The sequence below is a fragment of the Rhinopithecus bieti genome, unplaced genomic scaffold (genome assembly GCF_001698545.2).
Source record: "Rhinopithecus bieti isolate Rb0 unplaced genomic scaffold, ASM169854v2 scaffold_41649, whole genome shotgun sequence".
Lineage (NCBI taxonomy): Eukaryota > Metazoa > Chordata > Mammalia > Primates > Cercopithecidae > Rhinopithecus > Rhinopithecus bieti.
The window spans coordinates 443,270-464,007 of NW_016816893.1; the positions used below are offsets into that span (position 1 = coordinate 443,270).

Here is a 20,738-nt window from a genome sequence, read left to right on the forward strand (position 1 = left end):
TCACTAATGCAAAAAACAGTGAAGGCCTTTTTTTTTTTTTGAAACAGAGTCTTGTTCTCTCACCCAGCCGGAGTGCAGTGGTATGACCACATCTCACTGCAGCCTCACCCTTCCCTGTTCAAGGGATCCTCCTGCTTTGGCCTCCCAAGTAGGTAGGACTACAAGTGTGCACCACCACACCTGGCTAATTTTTGTATTTTTAGTAAAGACAGGGTTTCACCATGTTGGCCAAGCTGGTCTTGAACACCTGGCCTCAAGTGATCCACCCGCCTTGACCTCCCAAGGATTACAGGTGTGACCCACTGCGCCTGGCCCCTGCTAATTCTTATTTTTTGTAAATATGGGGTGTTGCCATGTTGCCCAGGCTAGTCTCAAACTCCTGACCTCAAGTGATCCTCCCACCTCAGCCTCCCAAAGTGCTGGGATTACAGGTGTGAGCCACTGCTCCTGGTCTCAATGTCTATTAATAGGACAACTAGCCAACCATTTAGCAACGATTTTTATTTAAAAAGATACCTTCCCCTGCCTCACTCCCTATCCTAAAATAAATTTTAGATGGACTAAAATTTTTAAATGTTTTTAAAAAATGCTAGATTATATTTACTACCTTGAGATTAGAAGGTCCAACATAAGGGAAAAGACTGATAAATTTGACTACACAAATTTAAAATTTTTGTGTGGCAAAATATAATACAAACAAGGTTAAAAAAAGGTCATCATTTTTAGAAAGTATAAACTAGAAAATTGTTTACAAAATACATGACAGGAATTAAAATTACTACAATATAAAGAGCTTTTCAAATCAATCAAAGACAAATAGGCCAAGTACTGAGAAAAAGACAACTCACAAAGACAGAATTACAATTGGCCAATCAACAAGCAAAAATAATCAGAGAGATGCAGGCAAAAGATTGAAACATCCTTCTTCACATACCAGATTAATCAAGATGAACAATACAACAGCACTCAGTGGCGCTGAGGCTTTCTGCTGGTGAGAGTATAAATTTTGTATAAATTTTGCGTAAAACTCTTCCAGCAATCTGCACTGTAAAATGTACATAGTTTCCATTCCATTTACTTCCAGGAATGTGGCCTAAGTGATAGTTGCATACCTTCATACAGACTTTTATAAGGACAATAAACATCTGAAAATATTCTAAATGCACAACGGAGTATTAGTTAAATGAAGTATGGTACAAACTTATGATGCAGTCATGAATGACATGAAAAATGTGGCCAGGAAATGTTGATGAGTGAAAGAATCATGTTACAAAACCACACACACAATTTGACTCCATTTGGGTAATCCTGAGTTGAGTTTGACTCTATTTTGGTAACCCTGAGTTGAGCCCAAAAAGCATGGATCTAGATGTGCATGCCCCATCCCCCCACCCGCCACACACACACTCCACCCCCACCACCGAAAGGATTCACTCTTTCTGAAACAAGAGCACATATTGCCTTTAAATTGACTTGCTTCATTGGCTCACCCTCCCACAAACTGGGGCACAGAAAAGGCCATACCCTCCCTCCCCAGAAGCAGGCACTGCTTTGTTGGTTCAGTCTAACCAACAAAGGATGTGGTAGGTAAAACGTTCTTACAATGCTATTTGATTGACTTCTATGAGACCATTGAGCTCCTCTTAGAAGAACAGAATGGGAAAACAGAAGGTTTAGAAAATCAGAATGTGAGATTAGCAATGAAAAGGAAGCACTGAAGGTTCTTTTTTATTTCCTTTAAAATCACTTTAAATATTAACTTTATTCCAAGCTAAAGTGGAATTTCAAGATAATCACTTCTGCTCTGGTCTTACCTTACGTGCCCCACTGCAACTTCAGGTCTTGAGTCAGAGAACAGACTATTTTCTCTTCCCCTTAATTAACCTCCATCCATTTGCTCGGTTGTTTGTGGCTCCTTCTAGAAGGGATGGGTGCAGGTGCTTTACAGTGAAAAGACAGGTATACATACACACATACTGTATATATATATGTAGTTTGGAAATTCAAAGACCCGACATTCCTGGGAACCAAAAAGGCTGTCCAAAGAATAGTTCCATAGCTAGCTCAAGGGCTTTCAAATGGCAGAAAAGAGAACTAGAGCAGCCAGAAGATTTGGTCCCACAATTGAATTATCAACACTGAGCAATTCTGTGTTATAATTTGCAGCAGTTAGAGGAAATGCCAAAGTTCACATTTTTGCTATTTTAGTAAATATTTTTGGATCTCACACTGTCACGCAGGCTGGAGTGCAGTGGTGTGACCATGGCTCACTGCAACCTCAAACTCCTGGGCTCAAGTGATCCTCCTGCCTCAGCCTCCTGAGTAGCTGGGACTACAGGTGCATACCACCATGCCCAGCTAATTTTAAAACTTTTTTTGCAGAGATGGGGTCTCACTATGTTGCCAGGGCTAGTCTTGAAGGTCTCCCAAAGTTTAGTAATCTTATATGAACTGCTTTTACTTTTCTGCATTGTACCCAGAAGATGATGTTTTACTTAATATTTGGTCAGTTATTTTAACCAGAAACTTTTAATACTAAGCAAGGGAGGTTTCTTCCTTTCTATGACAATTATGCTACATTCCATGTGGACAACTGTATCTTTGGCAGTTAATTCTAGAGCTGGAAATTAGGGAAGGGGGTGGTATGGAAGCATACAGCATTTACAAAACTGGCAAAAAATAAAATAAGTCAAGGGGAGGCTCAGATTCTGTCTTTGGACAAAGATGGGCTTTGAGGAAAGAGCCTTACTCATCAGAGGCCCTGCCCTACACTAACCACAATAATTTGTATTGACACCCAATTTAGTTCAGGAGCTATAAAAATAGTATGTTTGCATTATTGCACATAAAAATTAAAACTTAAGAGCTATTTGTTATTCATCTATTGAGAGAACAGTCTCTGGGGGTTAGGATGGGGACCTGTCCCCATTATAGACCTGTTCTGGTCTATAATTTACCTAAGATGAGAGCAGAAAGGGTTTTAAATGTTGATCCTAAGTTGTCGTCAGAGGGCAGTACCCCAGAGGACAGGAGAATCATTCCTAATACTGGCAGGGGCCAGGGGCTGACAGCTGGCATTGAACACCTGAGTGTCAGGATATTACTCCCCTCCCTCTAATTCTTCCTATTAGAGTGGATACACTCTGGATGCCCTAGGGTGGAACAGCTACGTGGGCAATTTCTACTTGTTCCTCTTGTCTCTTCATCTGCCCATAAGCCCAAGGCACACAGAGTCATCCCTCACTGACACTCAGCAAGCCGGTGAACACACCAGCCCACTGCAAAAGGGTGCCCCCTTTTGCTAAGAACTGCATCTTGAGTCTGTGCAGTATCACCGTCCCCCTCTCCCCTCCTCCATGGTTTTCTTCTCTAGGCCTAGCAAGCAAGGGAGAAGGAGAGATGCCAGTCTTTCCTTCCCCATTCATTTCTTACTGAGTCTTGGAGTTAAGTTGTTCGTTAGGGCCGGGCGCGTGACTCACACCTGTAATCTCAGCACTTTGGGAAGCCAAGGTGGGCAAATCAACTGAGACCAGGAGTTTGAAACCACCCTGGCCAACATGGTGAAACCCTGTCTCTACTAAAAATACAAAAATTAGCTAGGCATGGTGGGGGGCCCCGTTAATCCCAGCTACTTGGGAGGCTGAGGCAGGAGAATCACTTGAACCTGAGAGGCAGAGGTTGCAGTGAGCCAAGATCGTGCCACTTCACTCCAGCCTAGGCAACAGAGTGAGAGCCCATCTCAAAAAAAAAAAAAAAGGAAAGAATGTCAATTCAGGATTTAAAAGTAAAATCAAATAGACTCCATCTGTCAACTCAGCATATTCAGAGTAGGCCAAATCTCAGTTTCTAACAGGGAGCAAAGAGCATTTTTGGAAGATGCTTAGTAACAAAAAATTAACCAAGGGAAGAACAATTTTAATTACAGGATATTTTTACTGGAATGTAGACATTACTTTTGAATATATAGGACAATAAGAATTGTATCAAAGCAATGCTGCCTAACAGACACAGCAGGAAACTTATTGGCATGGCCAGGCTAGTATAGTTTCTCATTAGTATATCAACTAATTGTAGGAAAAGTACTGTTTCTAAAGTGCTTGAAACGTTTGCCTACATCATTGTTCTCTTTTTCAATGACCTCCTTCATAAAGTCAAACTCTAGCCCAAACTTAAGCCTATCTCACTGCATATTGTAAAAAATGGATTCTGAATGAATTAACAGAGATGCTTAGATAGCAGGTTGCAGAGATTTTCTTGCAGTCAATGTCTGGAGGAGCTGACCCTCAAGCATCACTCAGAGGAAGTCCCAGCCAAGATTCACAGATCTGTAGCCTTTGGTCAATATCACACTGTACATCAGGAGTCTCAAGTTCATTGCACAGAACTGGTCCTGTAGCAGGGAAGACTCAGAATTCCTGAGTTGTCTCCTTTTGGGGGACTCCACAGGGATAGCTGCCATCTTGAATCCAGGAAGGGGGCAGAGCTGGGAATGGAGAAAGTTGCAGGCCCACATGCTCCCTGGACGGAAGTCAGACGGGGCCTCTGTGTGGGCACCTGAGAAGCTGCCAGAACACCTGCCCCAGCAGCAGTGCATCCTCCCCACTCAGTGTCCATCTGCCATCTAGACACAAAGGAGGAAAAGAAAAGAGACAAATATGAACACACTTTGGTTTTCCACTGTGCGTCTCTATGCACAGTTCACACGCACACCCATGGGAGGAGGCAAGGGGGAGCAGCACGGAAGCTCAGCCACCACTCTGTGTGTGGCTAGGGCAGCCATCACTGGTCCTGCTCTTTTCCTGGGAAAGCATCCCCCATGCTACCTGGAGGTACAGGGTTAGTCATGCCTTTCACCGCTGAGTGTGCTCTGCTGAGCCAAGGACAATCTCCACCCACACTCCCTTTGACTCCCCTTATCCCCAGCTGTTCTTCATGACTCTGACCCATCCTTCCCTCCATTCCACTCATTTCTCAAAAATGACAGGCTCACATACCACACTGCTGAGAAGGAGAGGAATGTAAGAATGACCACAACAGCCATGGAGCCCAGTCCAACACCCGCCATCTGTAGCAGTGTGAGTGACGAATCTGTGGGACAAAACCACATGCTTAGCCCAGAGTGCAGGGTATCACCGCCTCCCAGGAGGCACACACCCCACTGTGCTCAATCCATTTTAACCCAGAGCTTGGCCCCATTTAACAAAGAATCCCAAGAATGCCCAGCGTGCCTGTGTGTCCCCTGAGTTGGCCCTGTGGATATGCAGCCTCAGGAAATTACAGTTACAGGGTATTTCTGCAAAGGAAGTGTAAAGCCAGACCATGTTAAAGTTACAAGGAAGAAAAAGCTGATCTTGTTGAGCATACAAATACTACGCAACATGTTACATTTTTTGTTCATCCTTTCCCAAGTCAATTACACGTGATAGATTTTTATGGGCTGTTTTCTTTTGCATGGAGGGGCAAGTCATTATGATACTATTTGAATTTGGGTTCCAAAAGTGATAGCCCTGATGTTCAGATATAGCAAAGGAATATCCTTTGTTGAGTCACCTGTCATTTTCTCTATACCTCAACAAGGATCATACCTCCCTGCTCTGCTCAGCAGGTTTACTGAGAGGATAAAATAAGAAAATTGATGTGAAAGTACTTTGAAAGGCATACTTTCTATTTGGGGACCATCACATGCCAACTCCAGGGAGATCCCCAATTGTAAACTAAAAAACACTCACAGTTGAGTTGCACATTATTTTTTGAGACAGAGTCTTGCTCTGTCACCCAGATTGGAGAGCAGTGGCATGATCTTGGCTCACTGCAACCTCCACCTCCCAGATTCAAGTGATTCTCCTGCCCCAGTCTCCCTAGTAGCTGGGACTACAAGGCGTACTCCACCACGCCTGGCTAGTTTTGTATTTTATTAGAGACACGGCTTCACCATGTTGGCCAGGCTGGTCTCGAACCCTTGACCTCAGGTGATCTGCCCGCCTTGGCCTCCCAAAGTGCTAGAATTATAGGCATGAGCCACCACGCCCAGCCAAGAAGCTAGATTATAAAATGGAAGGAGAAACAGTGATTAAGTGAAGAATTAGTAAAGAAAAAAATGTTAGGAGAGTGACTTGAATTGCAAGATAGTGAAACAGTGCAGTATTAGAATAGGAATGAATACATTGGAACAAAATAACCTAGAACCAAATCCAAGTATATCAAATGCTTTCAAAGATTGAATACTGGAGTCAGATGTCCAAGTCTTTATCTGAACACCACCACTGCCTGTGTGACTTTGTGCAAGTTATTCATCCATTCTGTGCCTCAGTCCCCACACTGAGGGATGCTGTAATAATATGGGAATGATAGCAATACTACCCACCTCTAGGTAGTGCGAGAAATCAGTGAGTTAGTACAGGTTGAAACAGTGCCTGGCACAGAATAAGCAATAAGCAAATGTCAGCTCTTGTTAATTATTGTTGTTTTTGTTGTTTTGATACTGTTTCAGATCATTGGGGAAATGATAAATTATTCATAACCAGTGCTGAGGAAATTGGCTCACCATTTAGAATCAAATAATTTTGATCACTAGAGCTTATACCGTATACCAAAATAAAATCCGGATGGATTACAGACTTAAATTGAAACCTAAAAGGATTAGGAAATGTTAGTGAATGTTTACCTAATATTAAAGGGGGTAAGAGATTTCTAAGCCTATTTGTTAACACAGAAACCTTAAGAGAATGAGAGATTTAACCATTTTGAAAAGCTTGCACTTCTTATACCAAAAACTACCAGAAGCAAGATTAGAAGGCAAATGGCAAACTGGGTAAAATATCTAGAATAATGGGCAAGAAGTTAACATATAGAGAGTGTTACAGATTAATAAACACATACCTCAATAGCAAAATGAACAAATTCTATGAAAAGGTAAATCACATGTAAAACATGATTACAGATGATCAATAAAACTTTGATCAAATGCTCTCTTACAAGTAATAAAAATGCAAATTAAGGCATTAAGATGCCATCTTTGTGCATCACTCAGAAACATTTTTTAAAATGCCATCTTGGTGGACTAATTAACTAGATTTGTTTTGTTTTGTTTTTAAGAGAAAATACAATTCTGGAGATGGACGGGGGAGCTGGTACTTTCCTGCACTGGTATTTCATCCAATCTACCCAGTATTCCTTCCAACATCTCTCATCAATTTTTTTCTGTGTATTTTTTCCTCTACACTTTTACCCTCTATATATTTTAATCACTGATTGATGAATATGTTGAACTGAAGATGACTGTGGACAGAGATCCATATCATGCATATTCTTGGGTTTGAGTTCATCTCATTAATAATTGTTAATGAGTTGATATCAACTGTGCATAGTGATTCAGCTTGTTTCTAAGCCCACATACAGCCCTCATGTTCCCACATTGTCCACAAGGACATTATTGTTTGTTGAAGCCAAAATACATTATGCGTGCCATATTTCCCTGACCAATTACTGACTCTGTGCAAGAAGAAATGGAAAGCAATCTGACCTAATCTGCTCTTAAAGCTCCTGACTCCTGGGAACTGCTGTTTTTTTTTGCCAGGGATACACAAGCCATCACTTGAAGACCTTGCCTTGCCTTGACTTCAAGTTACCATCATCTACACTTCTGGTGGCTCTTCCTTTGTGCAAAATTCCTTGTTCTTTGCTCATCTCTAGTCCTCTTACATCTCTCCATTTTCTTCAAGATTTATCAAAGATCATTTGCAATGGCTTATCCATCTCATGTGAAAATTGTATGAACCTGCCAGAATATGCTTCATCCGTGTTGGAAGACTTGAACCTATGTAGGGCAGTGAGCTCTTTTCTTTCTTCTAACCATCCCCTCGCAAACCAAGAGGACAGAAGCTAAGGAGGAGTTAAGGAAGCTGACTTTCTCTTGACCATCCACCAGCAGGATCCACCTGGGTGCAACTATTCCTTACTCTAGACACAGTATTGGAAAACAATCTTTATTTCTTCTGCATAGCACAATTTGGGTTTGGCTCCAGGAATGATTCTTGCTGGTAGACCAGTTCCTGGTTATATGTCTTTTTGTCTACTTTGCATATATACTCTGAAAATCTGAGTCAATCTAATCAAGAGTGCTCACAAGTGTTGCCACATAAGCTTCTTTAGAGATTTCCTGATTAATTCCTTACTAAGAAAATTTACAACTGGCAAATTTGAATTGTATTTTTTATAGCCTCACCATCCTTTGGTTACCCTACCTTTCCATGGTCTCAGGCCAGAGAACCATGTTTATTTTTCTTCTGAATCACTTGTAGAATGTATTTTTACAAACCCAAGTGAATGAATCATGTGTTATATGGCAGATCAGTTACTCAATCTTGGAGAAAGTAAACCCATTAGGACTAAACTTCACCATTCTCTTTATGGTGGCTCCCTCAAGAGAGCTAGCGTTCAGGAGGAGGGATGGGGCCTTTCCAGACTTATCTTTAACCCCCTCCCTGATAGAAATATCACATGCTGAAGAGGAAGTTAGAAAGGTCCTATTTCTACTCTCAGACTTTGTGACAGCTGGAGGCCTCCTCATGGGTGTGAACATTTTTTCATGAATATACAAGGGCATATTCACTTCCTGAAAGCACCAATTCTGTTCTCCAAATGGTAAATAATAATAATAATAATAATAATAATAATAATTAGCACAGTGACTTCTATTTACCGTGTTAAATTTATCTTTGCTATTCTAGGTTCTTCTCACTTGAATTCCATTCAGAGCAAAAGATGGCAAAGGAAATCAAAGTGGAAAACTAATTTAGAGATCAATAATGCTTGATAAATTAGCAACACTGTTATATTCCATTTTTATTGCAGCTTAACAAATGACCATAAACTTAGGTAGCTTTAACCCATTTATTAGCTCAGAATTCTGTGGGCGGTAAGTTCAAACACATCGTGGCTGGTTCTCTGCTCAGGGCCTGTATTAGTCCCTTCTCACACTGCTATAAAGAACTATCTGAGACTGGGTAATTTAAAAGAAAAGAGGTTTAATTGACTCATAGTTCCACAGGGTGTACAGGAGCCAAGGCTAGGGAGGCCCCAAGAAATGTACAATCATGGCAGAAAGTGAAGGGGAAGCAGGCACAGTCTTCACATGGCCAGAGCAGGAGAGAGAGAGAGAGTGAAGGGGGAAGTGCTACACACATTCAAACAACCAGATCTCATGAGAACTCTACCATGAGAAGAGCAAGGGGGTAATCCATCCCCATGATTCAGTCATCTTCCACCAGGCCCCTCCTTCAATACATGGGGATTACAGTTCGACATGAGATTTGGGTGGGGACATAGAACCAAACCATATTAGGACCTTATGAGGCTAGAATCAAGGTCTCAGGTGGACTACACTTCCTTCTGAAGGCTCTGGAGAAGAATCTGCTTCCAAGTTCATTCAGGTTATTGGCCAAATTCAGTTCCTGGTTGCTATGGTTTGAGTTTATATCCTCTGAAACTCACTTGAAATTTAATCCTCAATGTGAGGGTGTCAAGAGGTGGGGCCTAGTGGGAGCTGTTTGGGTCATGGGATTGGAGCCCTCATGCATAGATTAATGCCCTCTCTCAGAGGTGAATGAGTTCTTGCTCTGGAGGGACTGTAATACCAGGGAGCTGGTTGTTATAAAATTGAGTTGGCCAGGCACAGTGGCTCATGCCTGTAATCCCAGCACTTTGGGAGGCCGAGGCAGGCAGAACACGAGGTTGGGTGATCGAGACCATCCTGGCTAACACGGTAAAACCCCGTCTCTACTAAAAATACAAAAAATTAGCCGGGCATGGTGGTGGGCGCCTGTAGTCCCAGCTACTCGGGAGGCTGAGGCAGGAGAATGGCGTGAACCTGGGAGGTGGAGCTTGCAGTGAGCTGAGATTGCGCCACTGCATTCCAGCCTGGGCAACAGAGCAAGACTCCATCTCGATTAAAAAAAAATAGAGTCAACTTCCTATACTCTTTCTTGCTTCCTGTGTCATCATGTGATCTCTTTGTATATACCTGCTGGCTTTTCCACTTCTCTGCCATTGTTCTGATGAGCATGCAGCCCTCACCAGAAGCAGGCCAGATGCAGCACTATGCTCTTGAACTTCCCAGCCTACAGACTCATGAGCTAAAGAAATCTCTTTTCTTAATAAGTTACCCAGCCTCCAGTATTCTGTTATAGCAACACAAAACAGACTAAGACACTTGCAGTTGTAGGACTAGGGTCCCTGTTTTCTTACCAGCTGCAGCCAGGCCTTGCTCAGCTCCTTCTGTTAAGCTACACTCCTTGCCAAGTGGACCCCTCCATCTTCAAGCTGGCAGGAGAATTTCCCTATGTCAAATCCATCTCATTCTTTGACTCTCCAACTTCCCCTATCTCTGACCTCTAGATCCAGATTTAAAGGGCTCCTGTGATTAGGTAAGGCCTATCTGGATAATCTCCCTATTTGGGAGTTTAATTACATCTCCAAAATCCCTTCCCAGCAATACCTAGAACAGTCTTTGAGTGAATAACTGAGAGAAGGTATATGGATACCAAAGACCAGGAATTTGGGAACCATATTAGAATTCTTCCCATCACAACTATAAAGGTTTAAAATGATTGTGTGCATGTATATATGTACATATATGTACACACACACACATATATGTACATATATAGCAAATACATATGTATACATACACATTAGGTTTATATCTTGATGTAAGTCTTCTCTGGCTTATTTGATAAGTATTGCACCTACTATGCTTCATTTCCCATAAAAGTAACTGCTGGTTCCTCATAAATCATTCAGCCCAATTCAATGCATTCTGATTGAACACCTAATGCAGGCAAGGCTCTGTTCCTGCTCTTCAAATGCCCATCAAGGGTGTAAAATCTAGTAGTAGAAGACAAAACAAGTACACACCCATTGCTCTAAAATATAGCAGAATAGCTGAAGAGGGGCAGATTCTGCCCTGTTGAAAAAAATTTTAAAGCTTCAGGGAGGAAAGGGCATTTGATTTTAATCTCGAAGAACAGGTGGGATAAGCGGAGATTCACAGGTAGGTGATTGGGAAATCCAGATGGAAGTCATCAAGTAATTATATGAGCAAGGCTATTAAGAGGAGAAAGTGTGGGTGATAGCCAGAAAACAGCTGGAACATTGGTTTGAATGGAGAAGAATAAAAGATGCAATTAGAAGGGTATGTGTGTGGCAAACAGAGGACTTGGAAGCCAAACTGAAAAATAATGGAGGACCATGGAAGCAGAGGAAACAAAATTAGTTCTGCAGTTTAGAAACAAGTCAGCTGGTGGTGTGTAGGCTGGAATGAAGAGGGAAATTCTGAACTCTTGTGATGGGAGATGAGGAAGGAGGATTTGCCCATCATCCCACTACAGGTAGGAAGGCCTATGCTCAGGGAGTGAACACAGAAATGAAAATCAGAGAGGCATGCCCAAGGTGCTAAATGTGGGCTGAAAGAGAAAAGGGAGTAGTCACGAATAACTCACAGGTTTCGTGCTTATGACTGGAGAATGTTCCCTAAGATTACAGCTTATTATCACCTCACATATATCAAATGACCTTGCTTTGTGACTCAAGAAATCACAGACTCATAGTACTCTGTGGCTGGAAAGGATCTCAGAGATCCCAGAGAGAGGACGATTGAGAACTGGCCAAGTTAAATATCATTTCAAAGACACTTGGCTGATTAGTAGCAGGAGCTCAGGCAAATAAGCCCAGCCCTCTGCATCTTCCATCAGACGGACTGCTGGTTTCCTGGTAATCTTTACAAAGCTCTTCTGGGGGCAATATGCAAAAGGTAAATAGCATAATTTGTCACTGGGCAAAGGCCAGAACGGGGGTGAGGCTTGGCACAAGTGAACTGGCACCATTTCAGGACTAATTTAGATCTCAGTTCTCTGCAAATTACTTTCGGAAATGGCAGTCTCCAAACTTTTTTGAAAAAGTAGATTGCCCAAGATGGGTGCACAACACAGGTAAATGTTATACATAGATTAAATATGTGCTAGAACTGCCTTCAGAATTTCCACAGAACAGTGTTTTTCCTATTATCTTCCAGAGATGTCCGGTGGTTTAATTTCAAAGGCTCAAACTCTCCTTCAATATTGGTTCTTAAGCTGAGGGGAGATCAGGGCACTGCCAAAGCCACTTAGATATTTTCAAAGCAAAATCCTCCCTGTTAATTTAATCATAGCAGAATGACTGCAGCCAGCTCTTTGGCGATTTCTTCTACCCAGTTTGAATGTTTTCCAAGCATAGCAAACAGCTGCTGAATAGAGTGGACTCTGGAAGCTATTATTCTGTGTCTGGAAGCTTTGTCATCCTAATTATTCTGATAAAACCATCTCTTTTCCTTATGAGAATGCCATGCCCAATCCTAGAGCTTCAGGGGATGGACTGGCAAAAAAAGACACTTATGACTGTTGGAATGTGTGGCTGTTTCTCGTGGCCTTCATTAAAGTCCTACAAGTAAAGGGAGCTTGGCCCATCTGCACACAGAAACAGTACAGAACCCATCTTTGCCAAGAGAGGCCCTCACTGCCTGGTCATCAGCAATCCAAGATGGCTGACAGTCAGGTAACTTGCCTTGCACCCTGCTGAAAACTCTACCCTTGTTGCAGTTGGTTTCAGCAGAGGTTAAAAGATGAAAATAAGATCAGGAGAGAAGGCCGGGCGCGGTGGCTCAAGCCTGTAATCCCAGCACTTTGGGAGGCCGAGGCGGGCGGATCATGAGGTCAGGAGATCGAGACCATCCTGGCTAACACGGTGAAACCCTGTCTCTACTAAAAAATACAAAAAACTAGCCAGGCGAGGTGGCGGGCGCCTGTAGTCCCAGCTACTCGGGAGGCTGAGGCAGGAGAATGGCGTAAACCTGGGAGGCGGAGTTTGCAGTGAGCTGAGATCTGGCCACTGCACTCCAGCCTGGGTGACAGAGCGAGACTCCTTCTCAAAAAAAAAAAAAGATCAGGAGAGAAGCAGACAAATGGAGGAGGCCTAATTCCCCAGGCCCCTCCCAAATATTTCCTGCACAGTATTCTCTACTGCCAGGATAAAAAATTCCCCATTAGAAAGTGCTGTCCACTGGAATCCTTAGGGAAGTAAGTTCATACCGGCATTTCCTCACCATGCCAGTTGGTTGTTTTATGCTGCTTTGAGGCAGGGGAGAGGAGGCAAAGGGTTAAACTGATACTGTGGGCTAAGGGCAGAATTTCACAGCCTGTTGCTAGGACCCACAAACCACAGGGAAAAGGTCCAGATTCCAAGGTCATAAACTCAACAAGATTTCTGCTATTAGCTACAAACTAATGGAATTCCTGGGAATCAAATCCACTGGCTGGCTGCCTGTTGGTTTTAAAGAAATGTACTGTACTGCCAGGGAAATCCCAAGCCTGGAAAACAAAGACCAGTGATTGCTCAAACCCTAAGGCAATTTCCCCGCCTGGATAACTCTTCCAAGACAAAGAAGGTTTAAGCTGTACAGCACTCAGTAGAGATGTTCCCACTGCGTCTCTAAGGAAAGGCTTTGGAGGAAATGGACAAGAGTTCCCATCAGGCAGACCCAAACTGACCACCCAAGTGACCCATTCTGCTGCCAGGGCAGGGGATGCTTGCTTGTCCTGTCCAGCAAGAGGTGATCATTGCTACAGGGCCCCTGACCACTGTACATTGCTTTATCTTTTCCTTCTTTCTAAATGAGAGTATTTATTGTGCTATTCAGTTTTCCCTCTCATATTATGTACTATGGTTTGAGATTGGTTAAATTTGCCATTTAGTTATAGATTACTTAATAGAGCACAAGAAACACATCTGGACTTGATCAAGAGGAAGATGCTATCCCCAGGATTCCTGGTCTTGAAGCTGGATGCAGTAACAGACCCAGCTTTGAGTTGTCTTCCACTAGGGTTCCATGTGGGATCATACATAGGATAGTTCCATTTTGTTAAGGGAAGATGTTTTTCTTCTTTTGTTGTTGTTGTTGTTGTTGTTGTTGTTGTTGAGATGGAGTTTTGCTCTTGGTGCCCAGGCTGGAGTGCAATGGTGCGATCTCAGCTCACTGCAACCTTTGCCTCCCGAGTTCAAGTGATTCTCCTGCCTCAGCCTCCCGAGCAGCTGAGATTACAAGCATGTGCCACCATGCCTAGCTGATTTTGTATTTTTAGTAGAGACAGGGTTTCTCCATGTTGGTCAGGCTGGTCTCGAACTTTCGACCTCAGGTGATTCACCTGCCTCGGCCTCCCAAAGTGCTGGGATTACAGTTTTTCTTAACATTATATGTGTATGTGCACAAGCTACACAGCCGAATGGTAGTGGACTGTTGTAGCTCTTGTATTGGCTTTTTGGCATCTTTTCCTATGCCCCATTTCTTGATAGGGATTTTGTCTCCCTTTCAGTGCAAACCTAGTGGACCTATTGTTCACACTGCTCTGCCTCCAACCAGCCACGAGTAGACATACAACCCAACAGAGGCCAATCATCCTAGCCCATCTCCTATTAACAGTGATTCATCCAACAATCACTTAAACTAGGAGGAAAGAATCTTTCCCTGAATTGAAAAGCTATGTTTTCCCAGTGAAATTGGTAAGCTGGGGGAGCTTGCCATCCCTCCCTCTCACATGTCTTACAGCAGAAGAAAATGAAGCTAAGTCACACTTAGAAACAGAGAACTGAAACAAGAGAAAGAAAGAGAAGTCCCACTCACTGCGTTGAGTCCCCAGTCCCAGTTCCTGGAGCCTTGGTGGGGTAGCTCTTTGTCTAATTCTATAAGCTCCCATCCACTCACCCTCTTCCCATTTTTTTCAGCTATGAAGCTTTTTGCTTAAAGTAGTATGAATTGGGTTCTGGTCACCAGTGACAATTTTATAAACAGATCTCATCAATATGAACTTGATGCTGCAGAAAAGAAATAAGAACAGCTTTCATAGGCAGAAAATAATTTTACCTTTCACCTGAGCCCAAACTGCACAGGAGTGTCTTCTCACCTATAAAGGAAAACATAGCAATGCATTTAACTAGGTGGCACACAGTGTTAGTTTAAATAACATAGTTTGGAGGCTGAAGCCCTCTGAGTTTCAGCTTTTTCAATCTCTTAATTTGAACTAGACATTTAAAGTCCAATCTAGCTCTAATGTCTTGTGATATCACTAAGTGTTCAAGGGACCGGCGTGGGTTGCATGGACATAAGTGACCCTACAGATCACTTCTATAGGTTTCCAATAGGTCTTGGAACGCACACATGACAGGCCAACAACAGGAGTGACAAAAAGGATCATTCCCCTGGCCAGCTCTCAGCAACTGGCATGGCCTGCCGGGAGAACTATGCTGAAAAGGATTCTGAGGTCACATGTTCAGAAGTTCAGCAAGAAGTAGTGATGCATGTTAGAGGCAAAGCTATGAGAAGTCCCAGTATATAATACTTCACCTATCTAGATGTCACTTGGCCACATCAGTTACCCAAAATGTGTCCATGAACCAGGAAGAAAGCAACAGGAACATATATGAAAGCTCATCCATAATAGAAGAAACCTATAGATTCAGTGGAATGAACACGTCTTCCCCCCGTCATTATGATATGCTTATTTACCTGTTACAAATGCTGGGGACTTGCTCTGTATAAGACTTGAAAGTATTCCCCAGAGGAAGCTGAATGGTAAGGGTTAGAGAAGGATCCTTCCAATAACTTTAGGAGATTCTCTTTGAAATGACAGCCTTGGGCATTCTGGTTTGGATTTTATTATTATTATTATTATTATTATTATTATTGTTATTATTTAAGCTTAAAAATTCTGAGAAAAGCTGCTGGGCACAGTGGCTCACACCTGTAATCCCAGCACTTTGGGAGGCTGAGATGGGCAGATCACCTGAGGTCAGGAGTTCAAGACCAGCCTGGCCAACATGGTAAAATTCCATTCCTACTAAAAATACAAAAATTAGCTAGGTGTGGTGGTGGGCACCTGTACTCCCAGCTACTTGGGAGGCTGAGGCAGGAGAATCACTTGAACCCAGGAGGCAGAGGTATAGTGAGCTGAGACCACACCATTGCACTCCAGCCTGGGCAACAGAGTGAGACTTCGTCTCAAAAAAAAAAAAATTCTGAGAAAAGCTTAAAATAGCCGTAAGTGCAGATATTAGAAATGGAAGGTAATGTGCAAGAATAACCAGTGAAGGACATATTTCAAGACACTGGAGAATGGAAGGCGCTTTAAATAGCAAGGCAATTTGGGGGAATGGAGTATATCAAAGGAGAGAAACTGGCAGGGGCCAGGTGAAGAAGGGAGCTTATTAAACTGAAATGCTTTGATCATACTTGCATTTTATAAAACTCATGCTGGCAGTGGTATGGAGCAAGGAGATGAGTAGAATAAGAGACAGAAAGATATGGTAGAAAAGTGATCTTCAGGCAAGAGATGACAAAGTCTGAGCAGTGTAGATGAAGGAGAGGAAAGAATTATTTTAAACAGAATTAAGGTAGTAGAATTAACATGATTTGCTGATGATCTGGATAAGAAGGTAAGAAAGAAGGAAGAGACAAGAACTATTCACAGGTTTCTGTCTTAGCAATGGGAGGCATGGCGATGCCATTTACTGGGACAGGTGCACAAAGGGAAAAACAAAATGGGGGCATTGGAAGACTCACACCCCCAATTCCAAAATTTACTACAAAGCTACAGTAAACAAAACAGTGTGGTAGTAACATAAAGATAGACATATAGTCCAATGGAACAGCATAGAGAACCTAGAAATAAACCCTTGCATTATGTCAAATGATTGTTAACAAGAGTGCCAAGACCATTCAATGGGGAAAAGACAGTCTTTTCAGGCTAGCCACACTGGCTCACACCTGTAATCCCAGTACTTTGGGAGGCTGAGGTAGGAGAAGCGATTAAGCCCAGGAGTTTGAGACCAGCCTGGGCAACATAGGGAGACCCCATCTCTACAAGAAATTGTTAAATATTAGCCAGGCATGGTGCTGCACAACTGTAGTCCCAGCTACTTGGGAGGCTTAGGCAGGAGGATCACCTGAGCCCAGGAGGTCGAGGCTGCAGTGAGCCATGATTGCACCACTGCACTCCAAGTGTCTCACTTTGTCACCGTCTCAAAAAAAAAAAGGTTTTTCAACAAATGGTACTAGGAAAACTGGATATCTACATATAAAAGAATGAATTTGGACCCTTACCTAACACCATATAAAACATAAACTCAAAATGGATCAAAAACCTAAATATAAGACCTCAAATGATAAAACTCTTAGAAGACAACATAGAGGAAAAGCTTCCTGAACCAGATTTCTCAATGACTTCTTGGATATGACAAGACATAAGCAACAAAAGAAAAAATAGACAGACTGAACATCATCAAAATTTCAAACTTTTATGCATCTAAGGGCACTATTGATAGTAAAAGTGCAACCCACGGAATGGACGAAAATATTTGCAAATCACGTATTTCACAAGGGATTACAGTAATATCCAGAATGTATGGAGAACTCTTAAAATTTAACAAAAACAAAAACAACCCAGTTCAAAAATGAGCAAAGGACTTAAATAGACATTTCTCTAAAGAAGATACACAAATGGCTGATTAGCCCATGAAAAGGTGGTCAACACCACTAGTCATTAGGGAAATGCAAACCAAAACCACAATAAGATGCCATCTCATGCTGGGAGGCTCATGCCTATAATCCCAGCACTTTGGGAAGCCAAGGCAGGTGGATTGCTTGAACCCAGGAGTTCAAGACCAGCCTGAGAAACATGGCAAAATCCTGTCTCTACAAAAAATAGAAAAATTAGTCAGGCGTGATAGCATGAACCTGTAGTCCCAGCTACTCAGGTGGCTGAGGTGAGAGGATCACCTGACACCAGGGAGGTCAAGGTTACAGTGACCTGTGATTGGGCCACTGCGCTTCAGTCTGGTAAACAAAGTGAGACCCCATCCCCCACTTTCAAAACAAAAGATGTCACCTCACACCCTATCTTATAATAGGATGCCTATTATAAGAAAATAAAACAGAAAACAGTAAGTGTTAGCAGGGACATGGACAAATTGGAACCCCTACGCACTGCTAGTGGGAATGGAAGATGGTATAGCACTATGGAAAACAGTACGGTAGTTCCTCAAAAAATTAAACATAGAATTATCATTTGATCAAGCAATTCCACTTCCAGGTATATACACAAAAGAACTGGAAGCAGGGACTCAAACAGATATTGCATACCAATGTTCATAGCAGCATTATTCATAATAGCCAAAAGGTGGAAAATATCCCATTATCCATCCACGAATAAGTGAATAAACAAATGTGGTACACTCATATAATGGAATATTATTCAGTCTTAAAAAGGAAAGAAATTCTGACACATGCCACAACATGGGTGAACCTAGAGGACTTTAGGCTAAATGAAATAAGCCAGTCACAAAAAGAAAATATTGAATGAGCCTACTTATATGAGGTACCTAGAGTAGTCAAATTCATAAAGACGGAAAGCAAGGCCTGGTGTGGTGGCTCATGCCTGTAACCTCAACACTTTGGGAGGTGAAGGTGGGAGGGTCACTTGAGCCTAGGAATTTGGGCAACATGGAGAGACTCCATCGAAATAAAAATTAAAAATTAGCCAGGCATGATGGTGTGCACCTGTGGTCCAAGTTAACTCAGACGGCGGAAGCACCAGTATGGTTTGAGCCCAGGAGGTTGAGGCTGCAGTGAGCTATAATCGCACCACTGCACTTCAGCCTGGGCAACAGAGCAAGACTCTGCCTCAAAAAAAAAAAAAAAAAAAAGACGGAAAGTAGAATGTTGGTTGCCAAGGGTTGTGGGAAGGAAGGAATGGGGAGTCATTTAATGGGTATAAAGTTTGTTTTGCAAGATAAAAAGAGTTTTGGACATTGGTTGCACAACAATGTAGATGAATTTAATGCCATCAAACGACACTTTAAAATGGTTAAGACGGTAAATTTTATATTGTATATATTTTACCACAATTAGAAATTAAAATTAAATCACTACTGATTTTATTGTAATTATCACACAAATATAGTTGAAACCCATGGGAAAGTCATCACAATTCAAACATGTAGATCCAAATATAAGTTTTTTCAAAGCCCTTTCACCTCCTTTAACATCCTAAAGAATAAGCACATATTGTTTTTTTCAGCTACATGAAAAAGAGTATCAATGACATCACAGGAAAGTTTACTATAAACCAGAATTCTTTGTGTGTGTGTGTGAGACAGGGTCTCACTCTGTTGCCCAGGCTGGAGTGCAGTGGCATGATCTCGGCTCACTGCAACCTCTGCCTCCCAGGCTCAAGAAATCCTCCTGCCTCAGCCTCCCAAGTAGCTGGGACTATGGGCACATACCACCATGCCTGGCTAATAAACCAGATTTCTTGTCCTAACCTCCAACTTCATTCCCTCTGTTATGAATTAAATGTCTATGCCCCTGCTCACCACCCACCTCCTGCCCTGAATTCACATGTTGAAGCCCTAACCTACAATGTGATGGTATTTGGAGGCAGGATCTTTGGGAAAGAAATAGATCCAGAAGAGGTTATAAGCATGGAGCCCTCATGACGGGATGAGTGTCCTAATGAATAGAGGAAGAGCAATCAGAGCTTTCCCCAACCCACTCAATCTCCACCATGTGAGCACACTGTAAGAAGGCAGCTGTCCACAAACCAGGAAGAGAGTCCTCACTGGGGAACTGAATCAGCTGGCACCTTGATCTTGGGCTTCCCGTCACAGACTGTGAGAAATAAATGTCTGTTACCTAAGCTACCCAGTCTACCATATTTCACTATAGCAGCCCAAGCTGACTAATATACCCTCCCCAACCAAAGTCTTAATCTAGGACAATAGCTCTCTGAACCATCTCTAAATTTCACTCATGTTGTAGTGTCAGTGTTTTGTCTATGGCTAAAAACTCCAAGTCAGGAACCCCAAGTAATTTTCTAATGAAAAGGTCGTGTCTAAGTTGTAAACACCTTTTTAGTAAGTTCAGGGCAATATATTTCTGGGCTTTAACTTTCCTTTCTTTATTCCTACATTATTGTCACAAAGCACTGCTAGACATCTTTGATACTTGAACAGTCTTACAAGTAACTATTGGTTTTATAGCAAACATGTTCATGACACATTACATTTACATTCCACACAGAATTTAATAGAGTGTCTCAGTTTTAAATATGTGATGAACCTTACACTCAAAATGACAACATAATTTTATCTCAAATTCATCAGTCAAGAGATGTTTGTATTACTATTAATATAATCCTTCTAGTTTTCATTACCAACCCATATGAATTTACAACAAGCTTAGGGTTCTCCTAGGTCAACCATCACAATGGTTCTTCCAGGTCTTCCATCCCTGGCTGATGAATACAGCAACATGATGTTTCCTAATTATCTAATGAATATTGGGTTCCATGTCTCAGGAAAGAGCCACTGCTGGAAGAGCACCAGCCTTTCTAAGCACTGCGGAAGGGAAAGTGGTACCTATGCCACAGTCGCAGAAGGGATGTAAGCAAAAAACAGGCCAGTGCTGTGCCTAATCTTCTGCTTCCCAGGAGAATGAGAGAGGCAGCAGCCTGGCAGGGGCACAAGGAAGTTAAGAGAGAATCTAGATATTTCTTTCCAACTTAGACTCCAGTAGTGCAATAGAATGAGGGCATCTGTAAAGCTTAAGGTAAAAACAAAAACCAGGTCAGTCTAAATGCTGATTCAGCAAGGTCCCC

The 20,738-nt window shown here is 42.3% G+C and overlaps 1 protein-coding gene across 2 annotated transcripts in view; it reads right to left on the minus strand.

Annotated features, from left to right (window-relative positions):
• Positions 1 to 3,913: 3,913 nt before the first annotated feature.
• LOC108517501 (sushi domain-containing protein 1) overlaps positions 3,914 to 20,738 on the minus strand; it is a 74,334-nt gene continuing 57,509 nt past the window's right edge. Inside the window, exons 9-11 of one of the 2 annotated variants that reach the window (XM_017855477.1) lie at positions 14,951 to 14,990; positions 4,995 to 5,088; positions 3,914 to 4,621 (exon numbers count right to left, since the gene is read on the minus strand). In XM_017855477.1, coding sequence (XP_017710966.1) covers position 4,621; positions 4,995 to 5,088; positions 14,951 to 14,990 — 135 coding nt within the window. In that variant the 3' untranslated portion in view covers positions 3,914 to 4,620. The remainder of the gene's footprint in view (positions 4,622 to 4,994; positions 5,089 to 14,950; positions 14,991 to 20,738) is intronic. The other variant, XM_017855479.1, reaches the window with a different exon arrangement.